Here is a 15,110-nt window from a genome sequence, read left to right on the forward strand (position 1 = left end):
TGATTAATGGTAGTCCGTATGGTCGGATTCAGCCAAGTAGAGGTCTTCGACAAGGTGATCCATTATCTCCATCTTTATTTATATTAACAGCTGATGTACTTAGCTCCATGATGACACATGCGGAAGTCTCTCACAATATTATTCCTCTACGATTAAGTGTTGGTGGCCCCCCTGTTTCACATTTGTTGTTTGCGGATGATTCTTTATTTTTCGTAAAGGTGGATTATCGGAACAGTGAGAACCTGATAACAATATTTGATGAGTATGAAAAAGCTTCTGGACAACAGATAAATAGAGAGAAATCGACGATCACTTTTGGTGAACATGTATTCCAGCATACTAGGGAGGGTATCCAGCAAATTCTTCAGATTTCAAAAGTTGGTGGAGGAGGTAAATATTTGGGATTACCGGAACAATTTAATAAAAAAAAGAAGGATATGTTTTCGTATATCAAGCAAAATGTTATGTCAAAAATAGATGGATGGCAAAATAGATTTCTTACTCATGCCGGGAAAGAAGTACTCATCAAATCAGTGGCCAGTGCAATGCCGGTTTTCACTATGAATAGTTATAAGTTACCTATGGAAGTTTGTTCAGAATTAGAAAGTTTGTTCTCTAAGTTTCGGTGGGGATCTACAAATGAAAAAAGAAAGATGTCCTGGTTATCATGGGATCGGTTAACCTTTGCAAAACAATATGGCGGAATGGGTTTCAAATCCTTATATTATTTAATCAGGCCTTACTTGCTAACCAAGTATGGAAGCTAAATCTGAGACAGGATAGTCTTCTATATCGTGTTCTCCAATACAGATATTTTAAGAATAAGAATATATGGGATGCTGGTAAAGGATCACAACCATCGTATGGGTGGCAGTCTCTATTGCATGGGAGAGAGTTATTACAAAAAGGTATTCTCCGATTAATAGGAAATGGTAAAGACACTAAAATTTCTGATCATTGGTTACCCACAGTACCTCCTCGCGCTCCACGTCTTCTACCATATACAAACCCTACTCTTTCAGTTGATATACTCATTAATCAACAATCAGGACAATGGGATGAAGAAATCCTTCGGGACTTCTTTGAATATGAACATATATTTTGATCATTCAAAAGATATTTCTACCCCAGGGATCATGTATTGATGGGTGTCTCTGGCAGTTCAATAAAGACGGCAACTACTCAGTCAAATCTGGCTATCATTATGCAAAATCAGGATCTACTGGATTTATTTCTCCCCCACCGTTGTCAACCCAACCTTATTTGGCAAAGACTATATGGAATGCAAATATAACACCTAAGATTAAACATTTCCTTTGGCGTGTGGCCTCTCAGATTATTCCTTCTAAGGCCAACCTCAGATATAGACATATTAATGTTGATCCCTACTGCGCTCGTTGTTGTGATCATGAAGAGACTTCGGAGCACATTTTATTTACATGTCATTATGCGCAATCGGTATGGAGATTAGCAGGTTACCCATTATCTTTATCCTTGGAAGATAGTAACTTAGAAGATAAATTAAAGCTAATATTTGATCTTACATCTGATAAACGACTTACTGAGGAGACAGGATTGTTGCCTTTCTGGATTTTGTGGCGACTATGGAAGAGTAGAAATGAATTTTTATTTGGTTCTAATATTATTTCGGAAAGTACAACTTTGGAACGAGCAAAGACTGACCTACTCGAATGGATGGTTTCTTCAAAGGAAGCTACCGAAGACCCGTCACGACCACGACTATATGGTAACAACAGTTCATCAGTTTGGATACCACCACCAATTGGCTGGGTTAAATGTAATTATGATGCTTCCCATCATTCCGGCACCCGTGAATCTGGTATGGGGTGGGTAATTAGAAATAGTAATGGTGTGGTACTGCATGCAGCAATGGGAAAATTTGAAGGACGCCCAACAATGGAAGAATCAGAATTTACTAGCTTAATATGGGCAATGCAAGCTTCTTAGTCTTTGGGATACACCAACGTCATTTTCGAAGGCGATAACTTAGTAATAAATCAAAGCATACATAATAATGCTTTCCAGCCTCGTTATCAACATTATTTGTCCACTGTTCTAAACTGGTATACGTTGTTTACTAGTTGCAAATTTCAACATACCAAAAGAACAAATAATAAAGTGGCCGATTCTTTAGCTAGAAAATCTTATAGTCTATGTAATCAATGGAGAATGTTCCATACTTGTCCTCGATTTTTAGAGGTTTTTGTAAACAATGATATCCATTAATAAAGCATTATAGTCGGAAAAAAAAAAAGTCCAAAATAAGGATGGTTCAAGGCTTAACAACGCTGAATCCGCCGTCGACGAGGAGGTTATGGCCACTAACGTAAGCAGAGTCATCAGAGGCGAGAAACAGAGCAGCCTCCGCAACATGTCGAGCCTTGAGCACAATGCCCTTGAGATTAGCTGTTTCGCTAAAGACCTCCTCTGCCTCACTCGCCTCCATCTTGTAAGTCTCGCACACAAACGGCGTCGCCACTCCAAACGGCGCAACTCCGTTGACCCTTATCCCATGTTTCCCCAAGTCACCAGCGGCAGATCTGATCAGACCCACGAGCGCATGTTTCGACGCCGTGTACCCATGAGGCACCACCGTCCCCGCGATTACCGACGCGACGCTTGTGGTGCACACTATTGACCCACGTGTCTTCCTCTCCACCATGGCACGTGCCACGTGCTTTATGAACGCCGCCGCGCCACGGACGTTAACGGCCATGACTCTGTCGAACGCCTCGAGGTCGAGGTCGCGGATATCTACCAGCGGCTCTGGTACGCCGGCGTTGCTGAACAGAACGTCGATCCTGCCGTGCTTTTCGACTGTGAACTTAACGGCGTTTTGAACCTCAGTCTCGTTTCGGACATCACAGTGGAAGTAGCTGACTTTGTCTTCTCCAATCGAAACGGCAACTTTTCTACCGAGTTCGTCTTGTACGTCGGTGATCACCACTCGAGCACCGTGTTCCGTAAACAGCCTCGTTGCTTCAGCACCTATCCCGCTCGCTCCCCCTGTTATTACCACAATCTTGCCCTCCAACCTGCTACATATTAACAAACCAATAAATAAATCATATATATACACATCATACATGACCGAGTCTATCTCTATGACCGACTCTATCTCTATGTTACAGACTTAAATGGTGATGCAAAAGATGAAGAACATGCCTGCGTCCCGACGACATTGTTGAGCCACTTCAAACTCAATGTATACGAACGCTTAACATTTCATATATATTGGATCCATTTTATATTATCAATATCATGCATGACTTAGATCTATAGATCATGTTTGTACATGGCCACTTGCCACTTAGATCTATAGATCATGTTGATAAAAAAAAAGGCCACTTGTCACTATTTTAAACTCTATTTTTTATAGTTTTATTGTCATGACAGTAAATGTCGAGATTAAAAAAAATCCTAGATTGCTTCAATGACAGTGATCACCCGAATCTTTGAAACTCTTGACGGATGGCTTTGCTTAAAATATTGTTATTTTCATATGACACTCTTGACATTAATTGGAAACTAAAAAACGGGAAACAGGAGTTTGTTACATAGAATAACCCTTCCACATTATTAGCCATATCCAAAGAACTCCAAAACCTCACGATTTTATTTTCTTCCCCAAAAATTCCAGCGTGGAAAGTTAGAGCATGGGCTACGACAAAGACCTAACTTCTCATACTCTTACGCATCACTGTACTAAAACCCTAACTCATACACATATATATATACTTATGTACACTTTGTGTCTACTAGATAAAAATGTTGTTCTGTGTAAAAATTGTTTTTTATCACTGTGCAAATGATATATGATTTGCTTGGATCAAAACGTTTCAGGCAACATGAACGACATCAGAAACGATGAACAGATCTTAACCGCATCCACAGAGGAACCCAGAGAGGAGGAAAAATACATGCATTCACGGTGGAATCCGACACCTGAGCAGACGATGGTGCTTGAAGAAGTTTACAGCAGCGGAATACGGACGCCGACGATCCAACAGATCCACGAGATTGCATCTAAGCTCCAAAATTATGGGAGAATTGAGGGAAAGAACGTTTTCTACTGGTTCCAAAACCATAAGTCAAGGGAGAGGCTGAAACGACGCCGTGGTGATCAACAAGTAGTTACTATTATTAATAACGTTCATGAAGAACCACTACACAAGGACAACGCTATGGTAAACAAGGATTCATCATCAGGTATAATCTCAGCTTGAAAGTCTTACAATAAGAAAAAAATATCACAAGACATTCATTGAAACACATGAGGGTTTTGAGCAAGTATTGAACTTGTTCGTCCTATATCAATAATTAGTCTCGAGAAGGAGAGGCGATCATCGAGTTATTCACACAAGGACCTGTTTATCTTCTTCACCCACACATCTACGGGTATTTTCTTCCTATTTTAGTTCTATTAATTGAATAGAAATGTTATCATATCACATATACAAACGTATACAACATTTGCATTTATGTTTAAATTTTATTATTTAACTAGATTTTGACCCGCCCTTAAAAGGGCGGGTATATGTTTTGTTTTGTAATTTTTTTAGAAATTTAAGTTTTATATTTGTAGTTTTTAGTTATTTTTTGTACTTTTTAATGTATAATATTTTTAATATAATTAATAAAAAAATTAATCTGTTCTATTAATTTAGCATCATGATTCATGACCAATTGATAAAAAGTTAGATCCAACTATTTTTATTTATATTACCTACTTAAAAATAAATTATATTTTATAACAGTAACCACCTTTATTAATCAATACATATCTCCTATCCAGAATTCTCGGACCCATTTCTTTCTAATACAACCGGGTTGTGTTTTTCCTTTTGTCAATATTCAACCCTTTTTCTGTTTAATTCAGCCCAAATGCTATTCAATAATTTCAACCTATTTTTCGAATTTCAACCTTTTAATTGATGAATATAACATGTTACTTCATGTAATAAATTTATACAGTTACATTATTGACATAGTATAATGATGTTTTGAGTATTCTTTACAGTATCAGGTAATGCGTATAAAATGTTTTATTATATTATATCCGTTTTATATTTGTTAATAAATAACAATAAAACATTTATTGTAGTTTCACTATCCGTCCTTTTAAAGACGGATCATAATTTAGAAACGCGTATATAGTTGATCATTGTTAATCTAATAACTCAATGACCCAAAAGTAATCAAATTCAACATCTAGACTGTGTTATAAAAACATTAATTAAATCATAGTTCCTTTCCATTAATTTGTATAGTGAAAATAATATTTATCAAAGTATAGTATCAATATTATTGTTTTAAAATGATATAATTTTTATTTATTGAACTTCGTAAGGTAGTTGACAATTTGTAGTATGGAAAATAGTGAATCGGTAATATTTTGAAATTAATGGGTGGCTTTATAAAATGTACATACATCTTAGAAATAGTTACAGAATTATTTTATTAGTAAGAATATTTACTGGAAGTGAATTTATCTGATGGATCAGATAAAATAAAAAAATATTCACCTAACATTTATAACCATGTATTACGTAAGGATCCGAAAATCTTGGAACAAAGGTAGAAGTTAAAAAGCTATTTCATTAAAGTGGTTACATTTATCTACATAATTATTTAAATGCATTATATTTTAAGTTGGATATAGCCCCATATCAATTGGACATGTTGAAGAATTAATAGTATTGATGTTAATATACACATGTGTGGAAGAAATGTCAGACAGTGCATGAAAGCTTTCCCTTAAGTTATGTTTGGAACAACAAGACAAAAATATCACTTTCTCAATAAACATACGGTCTCTCTTTATTCCATGTTTATGAAATGATCGCTTTTTTATCTTCTCTCGTAGAACAATATCATTGGTGATGGGAAGAGGGAAGAATATGAGACGGGGTTAATGAAAGATAAAGAAGCCACTTGTCAAAATCAGATAAATCCAATCAACACTTCAGAAATTAACTACCATCTGATAGTTGCTTCTAAACCAAGTCAAGAAGCAGATCATGAGCAGTACACTCTGAATGATGATGATGATGAAGAAGAAGAAACAAGGAAAAGTCGAACTTTAGATCTCTTTCCGGTTATAGAGAACCAAGAGCCAACCGGTTTTGCAGAGAAGAACACAAAACCAAACAAGTTGTATTGCAACTACTGTTATTATTACGAGTTCATGCCTCAGATGAACTGAAGCCAAAACCCATGTGGGTCGGTTGGTTTATTTAATGAATGTTTTGTAGCTTTGTGTGAAAAAGGGTTGAGTAATGTGTTTGAAGAAAAGTGTGAAAGAGAGAAAAGAGGTTGTAGATGGAGACGTGTAGTAAATGTTGGGTGTATTATAACCTGAATGTGAAGCTTGGAGCATGTTAAGGTTTGGAGCTGAGACTGTCTTAAAGCTTCGATGTTTCGTTGTCTGTGTAAGGAATTTATATAAGTTTTAAATGCGTGTTCGAGTTATTATATGTGGGTTTCTTGTTCAACAAGCTGTCTTTTTCTTCTTCTGCAGTTTATCTGTGACTGTGTCGGAAATAGCGTGATAGTATTAAATTTCCCACTGTATTAACAAGACTCTATTAGACGGCATTTCTAGATATTTATTAAAATTTATCAATTTATCTTAAATAGAGAATCTTTAGGGTTTGTCTACCTCTTTGCTGTCCGTAGAAGCTAGGAGATTTTGAACAGGTGAGTAGAATACAAAAGTATTCACCAAATTTATACAAAGCGACATATGTAAATGTGCTTAGAAAGCTTATGTGATCCAGTGAAATTAATTCTTGGAGATAGTAGTGGATTTCATCACTTAAAGTTATATTGTTTATGTCCAACGCTATACTGTTCTAGGAACAGGTGTACAGATTATACAGATTCGAATTCAAGAGTAAAACAATCTCAAGCGACAAGGGATCATTGTCTAGAAAGAAAGTAAACCTTGAAAAGCAGAGAAGCAAAATGGACACTTGCCAGATTTTGCAGAAGCACCACATTCACTTGGAAGAACCATAAGAATCTACAGTGAGAAGAATTTAAAAGCTCCTTCAAAGAATTTATGAGATAAAACAAAAAAGGAACCGGTCAGTCAATGTACAAAACTTTTTGGACAGGTTTCTTCTACCCTAACTCATTTAGATACATCAACTTCAATGTGTCAAAAAATATCTCACCCATGGAGAATGCTTGGGAAGGCCCCCCCCTCCCTCTCTCTATCTCTCTGTTTGGATGTGGATGTGGCAAACTAAAAGAATTTACCAATACAATGAATTAAATAATGTGCCAGATTCCATGACCTCTGGCAACAATGTGTCATGTGGTGGTTGCCGTAGTTTTGTTCCTGCGGCACATACAGTCAGGGCAAGGGAATATGTAAATGGAGTCGCTAGCTCGTTTCAGCTCAAACCCCTTGGAGTCGCTATGAGACCTCATGTTTAGCATTTGATGCTTAAAACTTCTCCATCTGCCGGTGAATTAAGAAAACAACCATTGAAGGACCAGCCAGAAATTATAAACCAAAAAAGCATATGTAGTTAGGTGGAAGATGTAAAGCATCGTTACCCTAACTTAGGATTGTCAAAGAGTACGGCTAACTTTCGCTTGTCAGGCCGAATGGTTTTTGAATGTCCTCCAAATAAATACCTTCGATGCCCCATGAGAAAATGAGGGAAGTTTCCTCCTTGTGTTGTCACGAAGACTTCACTGTGGAGACACACTGTGTAATCTAGTGCAGCCATTCTCGATGAGAAGTTCTGAACGCAAAATCACAAAACTTTACAAGTCAGCAGAGATTCATCACGTGGATAAGCAAACAGTGGAAGATCATGGAAACCAGAAGCAGACCTTAAAAGGAGCAAGTTCTTCCTCAGACGCAAGCATCTCCTTCGTCTGTAAATTAGGGAACATCTCCAGTAGTGGAGCCATTGTTCTATTTGCACCATATATTGGCCCAGAGGCCAGGTATATATATGTGCTTTTGTTGAAACCCATTCCTCTAAGCATCAACCCCACCTGATAGGAGGAGTACAAGGAAGCCATGAACAAGCTACTCTACTCACATCATTGCTCACAAGGGTTTGCACTTTGCACAACTACTCTGATTACTCCAGTTGTATGAATTAATGTGAACATACTCTTTTAATGTTTATGCTTACCTCTAAAGGAGTTAAAGGGCATTTCCCATTGAGCCTGTTAGCTCCGGGTCGTATCACGCGGCCAGGTTTTGTGAATTTCCCTTTCCATCCTCGTTCTCTCGCCGCAATCATGTCTTGCTTTTCTTGGTTGCCACCATCAAATACACAACAAGAGAAAGCTACCATATCCTGCAAACAAGTTCTAATGATGTATTAATTCTTTCACCTTACACACATATCTGTTTTCAGTATATATATTCCTCCTTTTACAGGTAAATTCCTCCTTTTACAGGTAACAAACCTCTTCAAAACGAAGATGCACAGAAACGTACTTCCCGGCATTGTTTGCACTAAGCTCTTTCATTTTCTTCACCAGTGTTTTTCCTTGGGTCAGTATTGGTTTTGCAAATCGCAGAGCTACATTATTGGCCAAACATCGAAATTTCTGGACAGCTCTTGGAGCATCAAACGAAAGTCTATTTGCAAATGGGGAAATTCTTATGACCCTGTGGCATGGAAAGACAACAAATATTTCAAAAACCGGTGTCCTAAAACAGAAACAAAGATCCCTTGCGCAAAAAAAAAAAAACGGTAACTCATTGTCGAAACCAACTTTTATAAGTTAAGAACAAAGTGTGACTCACTTTTCTTCAAGTAGCTTTGGCAGGACAGAGTCCCGGTAATAGTGAGTGGGTGCCCATGCTTTAACTCTGAAGTTGTAGACTTTTGTCAAGTTATAGTCAAAACGCTCCATTAAGTACTCAGGGACTGAATCGACAACACGAACATCATTTGCCAAGGTAGTGACAAAGTAGTCTTCGTCATAGATGTCCCCAAATTTACTGCAGGAAAAGCACACTGTCAGAAAGTAGTTAAAAAAGGGGCACGCCTTTGCTTTGGTGAATCTACAAAACCAAGAGAAGATGAGAAAAAACCTGGGATCTTTCCATATGCTGTGATAGTGAAAGTTGGGAATCACAAGGGTCGCATTAAGGTAGCCTGCCACAGCAACCGCATTGCATATCTAAACAAACAAAACATGGTAGAGACAAAGTCAAGAACTTTATCACCAGACACAGACAAGAAAGGTAGAGTGAAACAAATCAAATTTAAAAGTAAGATGAAGAAAAGATAGACAAACCTACCGAAGTCCGCTGCTGATTCAAACCTCCATTTGCCTCAATGAATATGAAACCATTCGACTCAGGCAAAACTACAATTGTCAGCAAGAAACCAAAAAAAAAAAAGTACTCAATGAGTATCACCCAAGGTCAGTGTAATTCTGTTGGTTAGTGATGCAGATTATATGCATCAAATAGAGAACTTTTTTGACATGAAAGGCTTCATCAATGCTAAAACTTAAATCATATGACAAGTACACTTTTTGAGGAAAAGCTATGTAATACCTCCACTAGACTTGTTGACGCATGGCTTCCATTCAACACCTTTATAGGAACGTTTCCAAATTGTTGTTATCTAAAAATGAATAAGAATGATTCAGCTCATCAACCACATTCCCACATTGAGACATGAATAAATAACAGAAGTCTATAAAAAAATCAAACAAAATGTGGAAACAAACTAACAGGAGGCAAACCTCACCGCATCAGCCGTAGCATTATCAGCGTCAATCTCCGCCCTCAGCTTAGCGTAAACCTGCGGACTCCTATAAACGGATCCGGGAGGAGCCGGGCGGCGATTGACGAGGGGACCTGCTGCATCAAACGACGCCGCGCGCATGTGAAGGAGCATGCAGAAGATGTAGACGAGAGGAGCGAAGAGCAGGATCCCCTGACGACGGAGGAGAAGCGACAGAAGGATCCAAGAGACGCGGTGAGGGAGGTTCCGATTCGGCTGCACGGAGGATTTTGAACGGCTCCGGGGGAGGAGAGGCGAAGCAGGCGGAGACGGTGTGGAGTTGCCGGTTACCGGAATCCGGATTTGGATAGACGGATCTCTCTCCGCCTGGGGGGGAATCATTGGTTTCTTCCTTCGTTCAAGGCGCTACGCCGTAGTACATTGTTTGCATTTTGCGGAGATTGATTCACACCGGCGGCTGTGTAGTTATTTTACACTCGTGCGACGGTGGAAGTGTGATCAGATCACATGCACTTTCTTTCTTTTTCTCTTTTATTTATTTTGGATTCTTCTGCGTGTTTTTTATTTTTGTAAGTTACTTCTATGATCCTATTTAATTCGAATTAAATGCAACCGGTTTACGTTTATGTATAATTAGAAGAGGCAAATGACCCACAATTAGACATGGAAGCTATACCATTTAAGGAAGAAGATATTCAAATGATAAAGACACTGGTGATTAAGAAGCTAGACCAGATTCACGAGAGTCAAAAAAGAATGATGATCCTATGGACGAAGAATGCACTGAAATGAGCTTTATTTTATTAAAAGATGCATCGTTTATGATTGATGTCTAAATTTCAATGATAATCAACAGAGTCCAACATCATATAAAAAGATAAAAAAGAAAAGTGACTCTTTTTCACCCACAAGACAAAGGAACGCTCGTAGTTGAGTTTTAGCCTTGTCAATCCTCGTGCAAGGTTCCCAAGACGTCCTCATCCCGGAAGAGATGGTACCTACAAACAAATAAAAAAAGTTTCTTTACTCTGAATCCAATTCTACATTTTGTAACATCGAAATCGTTAATCAATATAGTCAAGAGTTTATTCACTAATCCATACAATCCCTAAATGCCTATATCCGATTATCTAATTGAGCAACCAGACAAGCGGGATCCAGTAGACATTTATCAGATAGCCCTAAGGAAGCATCTAGAAGTGATGTAAAAAAAAAAATCAATAAAGAAAGATTGGGTTTAGACATACTCGTTATCGCCGAGTTTGACCTGAGTACCACCGTACTCTGGAAGAAGAACGGTGTCGCCTTCCTTGACAGAGACCGGAATCAAATTCCCGTCCTTATCCCTTGAACCAGGTCCCACTGCTATCACCTTTCCCGAGTTCAGCTGTAATTTTTATCCAATTATAATCGTTTCAGAGCTCGCTCAGATCAGATCAGATCGTAAAAGAAGAAGATAAAAAAGAAATGGTCCTTACAGAGGAGGCTTTCTCTGGAAGGAGGATGCCGCTTTCGGTTTTCGCAGGCTGGATTACTCTCTTCACCAGGATGCGGTTGAACGTTGGCACCAGACGCTTCATCATTTCTCTCGGAGGTGACTGTGAATTCTCTAGGGTTGTTCCTCTTGGGCAAAAGAAGATGGGAGACGGAATGTTCTAGGTCTTAGGGTTTAGAAGAGGCCAAGGGTTTAACGTATTGAGCCCTAGAACATCTTCTTAATTATTTAATGGGCCTAGCCCATTTATAGACCCTCCTCCTAGGATGATCAACATGTAGAATAGAATTTTCATATAGAAGTTCTTTAACATTGCTGCAACGACTGGGTAATTTATAGAATAACAAATGGGGAAGATCAAATCACTTTTATAGAATAATAATTTAAATGAATCCGATGGATAAAATGTTGCAAAATGAAAATCATACGGGAAGGTGAATAGAGAGGGACTTCATCATGGAGTTTGTTGGAGAGGAGCTCAAGGATGACTCTCATTTTACCGAAGCGGCTAAAGAATGTGTCTACAATGCACTAAACCTTTCCTTTCGGTGATTTAACTGCATGAATTGTAAGATTCAGTTTGTTACTAATAAGCGGAGATGGAAGAGGGTCACTAGCCATGTTTTTTTTTTTTGCCGCACCTAGCTAAACCTATTAAAGTGTTTACTTGCTTTTTGCTTTGCACATCATATCAAGATCTGATCTTATGTGTTTATTACATTCATACTGTATACTCCAGAACATGTTCTTATATTTCTTGGTGGTAATCTCAACCAAGAACGCCGTATAAATGGGGAAAAAGAGTAACGAACAAAGTTCCAGATACCCGAGCTCGACTTTGCAATAACAAGATTAGGTACACAGCTGAAAAAAAGGAGTTGCCTCATAAATCATCGATGCCTCTAACCACTTCCATCCAGTTGACCTTGAGAAAGAAGGTGCGCCATGTATTGCTGCATTTACAAACAAAAGAATCAACATATGGTTTTGTTAAGAAACCAAATTTAAGATCATAGAGAGAGAGAGAGAGAGAGAGACTGAAGAAAACTTACAGAGTGGTAAACGTATGGAGACTTTCCCTGGCGTTCAAAATGCTTAGCCATTATGCAGAACTCGACAGGACCCCAATCCTCCGATTCATAGCAATTCCCAAGCGCCGCTTTGTACAGCTTTGAAACCAAAACCAATATGTAACACAGTGAACAAATCAACTCTAAAGGACAATCAAATAGTATCTGGGCCAAACCTTAGCTGTGTCGGTCAGAAGTTCAGTGCCGGCAGGGTAAGATGCATAGAACTGGTCTCCCCTCGAGAATCCTGCTCTTGTTCTACAAAAAACATTCGAATCCGTGCATTTAAATTTAATAACACCAGACGCTAAACTGATGAAAAACTTCCAAACTCAGAAGGAAAGAAGAAACAATTGAAGAAAAATTGAGATTCGAAGCTAGATTTTGAAAGGATGTATTACGTGTTGTTTGTGTAGAAGAATGTGAGGGCGGCAGTGAAGCAGTAGAATCCAGCGTAAGAGACAACCCGTCTTAGCTTCTGGATCTTTATGATTTCATTGCAAACATCCAATATCATCGTCTTCATCCTCGAAAACCCAACTCACTCAAACCTGTGGAAACTCTCTCAGGTATTATATCGAACACCTTGTGATCACTTACCCAAACATAAGCACGTCTTCCGACAGGTTAGAACCTCTCGCGAAAATACAATGGGCGGATAGAAGCAAGTGGTTAATACATCAATAAGGCGCTGTATTGTTTGCCTTCTTGTGGGCCGAGCTGAGATTTTCCTTTTTATTGGGCCAATACAATTTGCAGTATAAAACATTATGAAAAGCATACTAAAATAAAATTGTTCATTCATGTTTATGCGATTTGGTTGGTAACAACTTATTGATTAATAAAACCAAATACAATCTATACTATTATTTGCGAAGTAATTTTTCGCAATGGAGCTCCCACGTTAAAAGTTAAAACGGTTAATATCGGTATCATCCTTAATGAATAAACGTATATATTATCTAAAAATAAACACGAATTTCAATTTTCTGATTAGATAATTGATTAAAATTAATATTGATAAGAATTATACAAAATTTAAAAATATTTTCTTTTTAAAAAGTTAATACGCTTAATGGATAGATATATAAATTACCCATAAAATAAAAATGGATTTAATTTTTTTGATTACATAAATAATTAAAATTAATAATGATAACAATTATCCAAAATATAAAAGTATATTTTAAAATAAAAAAATTTAGACTGCTCAATATCATTTATACTTTAATGAATAAAACATAAATTAGCCACAAAATAGAAAACGAATTTTATTTTTTTTATTAGATAAATTATTAAAAATAATATTGATAGTAATTATCCAAAATATAAAAATATAAAATATATATTAAAATAAAAATAAGTTATAGTCGTATTATTTTTTAAAAATATTAAGACATTTATTATATATTGTATTGTTATCTTAAGAATATTTATATTATAAAAGTTAAAAATAAAATTAATAATGATAATAATTATCTAAAATTTAAAAAAAAAAATTTTTTTGAAAAACGTTAGAGTGATAAATATTGTTTATATGCTTAATATATAAATATATAAATTACCCACAAAATAAAAACGAATTTTTTTTTTGATTACATAAGTAATTAAAATTAATAATGATAAGAGTTATCCAAAATATAAAATTATATTTTAAAATAAAAAATTTAGATTGCTCAATATCATTTATACCTTAATGAATAAAACATAAATTAGCCACAAAATAGAAAACAAATTTTTTATTAGTAAATTACTAAAATTAATATTGATAGTAATTATCCAAAATATATATTAAAATAAAAATATGCAATAATCATATTAGTTTTTTAAAAAATTAAGATAATTATTATATATTGTGTTGTTATCTTAAAACAATTATTCCTATTATAAAAGTTAAAAACAAGATAAAACAATTTTTGTAGAGAAATTCTCTTAGATAACCCTTTTTAGTTTATTTCCACAAAACTACTCATTCGAGGAGGAAAATAATCAAAATAGATTTTATTGAAAGCTAAATATGCATTTATAACCATTGTATTAAATAGACTTGGGGTTAAAGTCAAACGGTTGAGTTTTAAAAATGTGTTCAAATTTTTAAAAATCAAAAATAAATATTAAAATTTTCAAAACAAAAAGATGTTATTTTGGTCATTTTATTTTTTTAGGGTTATTTTGCGACAAAAACTTTAAAATGGTTGTTTTAGAAAACTGCCCATTTATGTATATCTATAATATTATTTGCAAATTTATTATATAATTAAAAACGAATTATATTAATAGTAATATATTTTAAAATATAAGATTATTCTTATATATTATGTTTTTATCCTAAAATATTTATTTCTATCATATTTTTAAAAAAAATATATAAAACAACTTATATATATCTATATTATTATTTACGAATTTATTAGATGATTTAAAACGAATTTATATTAAAAATATTAATTCTTTTTTAATACGATAGTTTTATATATTGTGTTGTTATATTAAAATAATTTATAATTAAATAGTAACCAAACAAAAATATTTGTAAAATATTTCCTACAATATTTCAAATATGTTAGTGTTTTCAAAATTTTAATACAATAATAAACATATATTTTAATAAAATATATAAACTAATAAATATTAGTAAGAAAATTATGCCCGCATGTACGGGCACCACATCTAGTTTACAGTATAAAAATAAAAGCATCTCTAAATTATAATTATGTAATGAATTATTCATGTTTATGCAATTAGGTCGGTAACCACAACTTGATTAATATAACAAAAAAAAATGTT

General features: G+C 35.5%; 5 protein-coding genes across 5 annotated transcripts; 1 reads left to right on the forward strand and 4 right to left on the reverse strand.

Moving 5' to 3' along the window:
• Positions 1–1,608: 1,608 nt before the first annotated feature.
• Positions 1,609–3,109, reverse strand: LOC108808382 (short-chain dehydrogenase reductase 3b-like). The gene has a single exon (XM_018580539.2). It carries the CDS (start codon positions 3,107–3,109, stop codon positions 2,294–2,296), a length of 816 nt encoding a protein of 271 aa, XP_018436041.1. The 3' UTR covers positions 1,609–2,293.
• Positions 3,110–3,807: 698 nt separating this feature from the next.
• On the forward strand, positions 3,808–6,483 carry LOC108808383 (WUSCHEL-related homeobox 6-like). The gene is made up of 3 exons (XM_018580541.2): positions 3,808–4,230; positions 4,346–4,419; positions 5,888–6,483. The coding sequence occupies exons 1-3, from the start codon at positions 3,837–3,839 to the stop codon at positions 6,224–6,226; spliced, it is 807 nt and encodes a 268-aa protein (XP_018436043.2). The 5' UTR covers positions 3,808–3,836; the 3' UTR covers positions 6,227–6,483.
• A 575-nt stretch (positions 6,484–7,058) lies between these two features.
• Positions 7,059–10,396, reverse strand: LOC108813516 (O-fucosyltransferase 4). Its single transcript, XM_018586094.2, has 10 exons — positions 9,762–10,396; positions 9,566–9,635; positions 9,305–9,372; positions 9,095–9,183; positions 8,804–9,001; positions 8,461–8,665; positions 8,181–8,348; positions 7,870–8,037; positions 7,588–7,778; positions 7,059–7,489 (listed from the first exon to the last, which is right to left on the reverse strand). Exons 1-10 carry the CDS (start codon positions 10,137–10,139, stop codon positions 7,339–7,341), a joined length of 1,686 nt encoding a protein of 561 aa, XP_018441596.1. The 5' UTR covers positions 10,140–10,396; the 3' UTR covers positions 7,059–7,338.
• Positions 10,397–10,537: 141 nt separating this feature from the next.
• On the reverse strand, positions 10,538–11,417 carry LOC108813518 (10 kDa chaperonin, mitochondrial). The gene is made up of 3 exons (XM_018586096.2): positions 11,237–11,417; positions 11,006–11,145; positions 10,538–10,756 (listed from the first exon to the last, which is right to left on the reverse strand). Exons 1-3 carry the CDS (start codon positions 11,339–11,341, stop codon positions 10,705–10,707), a joined length of 297 nt encoding a protein of 98 aa, XP_018441598.1. The 5' UTR covers positions 11,342–11,417; the 3' UTR covers positions 10,538–10,704.
• A 527-nt stretch (positions 11,418–11,944) lies between these two features.
• Positions 11,945–12,992, reverse strand: LOC108813517 (uncharacterized). The gene is made up of 4 exons (XM_018586095.2): positions 12,725–12,992; positions 12,500–12,581; positions 12,306–12,422; positions 11,945–12,206 (listed from the first exon to the last, which is right to left on the reverse strand). Exons 1-4 carry the CDS (start codon positions 12,847–12,849, stop codon positions 12,156–12,158), a joined length of 375 nt encoding a protein of 124 aa, XP_018441597.1. The 5' UTR covers positions 12,850–12,992; the 3' UTR covers positions 11,945–12,155.
• Positions 12,993–15,110: the final 2,118 nt, after the last annotated feature.

The sequence above is a fragment of the Raphanus sativus genome, chromosome 6, assembly GCF_000801105.2.
Source record: "Raphanus sativus cultivar WK10039 chromosome 6, ASM80110v3, whole genome shotgun sequence".
NCBI classification, from domain to species: domain Eukaryota; kingdom Viridiplantae; phylum Streptophyta; class Magnoliopsida; order Brassicales; family Brassicaceae; genus Raphanus; species Raphanus sativus.

Excerpts from the sequence above, each read along its gene's own strand:
- LOC108813516 (XM_018586094.2), bottom strand. The coding sequence starts at position 10,139 with ATGATTCCCCCCCAGGCGGAGAGAGATCCGTCTATCCAAATCCGGATT. Across the intron at positions 8,666-8,803 it reads CCAAAGCTACTTGAAGAAAA|GGTCATAAGAATTTCCCCAT; the intron begins GTGAGTCACACT and ends TCCATGCCACAG. Across the intron at positions 8,038-8,180 it reads GCCCTTTAACTCCTTTAGAG|GTGGGGTTGATGCTTAGAGG; the intron begins GTAAGCATAAAC and ends TCCTCCTATCAG.
- LOC108813518 (XM_018586096.2), bottom strand. The coding sequence starts at position 11,341 with ATGATGAAGCGTCTGGTGCCAACGTTCAACCGCATCCTGGTGAAGAGA. Across the intron at positions 11,146-11,236 it reads TTCCAGAGAAAGCCTCCTCT|CTGAACTCGGGAAAGGTGAT; the intron begins GTAAGGACCATT and ends TAAAAATTACAG. Across the intron at positions 10,757-11,005 it reads GTCAAACTCGGCGATAACGA|GTACCATCTCTTCCGGGATG; the intron begins GTATGTCTAAAC and ends ATTTGTTTGTAG.
- LOC108813517 (XM_018586095.2), bottom strand. The coding sequence starts at position 12,849 with ATGAAGACGATGATATTGGATGTTTGCAATGAAATCATAAAGATCCAG. Across the intron at positions 12,582-12,724 it reads TTCTTCTACACAAACAACAC|AACAAGAGCAGGATTCTCGA; the intron begins GTAATACATCCT and ends TGTTTTTTGTAG. Across the intron at positions 12,207-12,305 it reads CTCCATACGTTTACCACTCT|CAATACATGGCGCACCTTCT; the intron begins GTAAGTTTTCTT and ends TTGTAAATGCAG.
- LOC108808382 (XM_018580539.2), bottom strand. The coding sequence starts at position 3,109 with ATGTATGATGTGTATATATATGATTTATTTATTGGTTTGTTAATATGT.
- LOC108808383 (XM_018580541.2), top strand. The coding sequence starts at position 3,837 with ATGATTTGCTTGGATCAAAACGTTTCAGGCAACATGAACGACATCAGA. Across the intron at positions 4,231-4,345 it reads AAACAAGGATTCATCATCAG|TCTCGAGAAGGAGAGGCGAT; the intron begins GTATAATCTCAG and ends ATCAATAATTAG. Across the intron at positions 4,420-5,887 it reads CTTCACCCACACATCTACGG|AACAATATCATTGGTGATGG; the intron begins GTATTTTCTTCC and ends CTTCTCTCGTAG.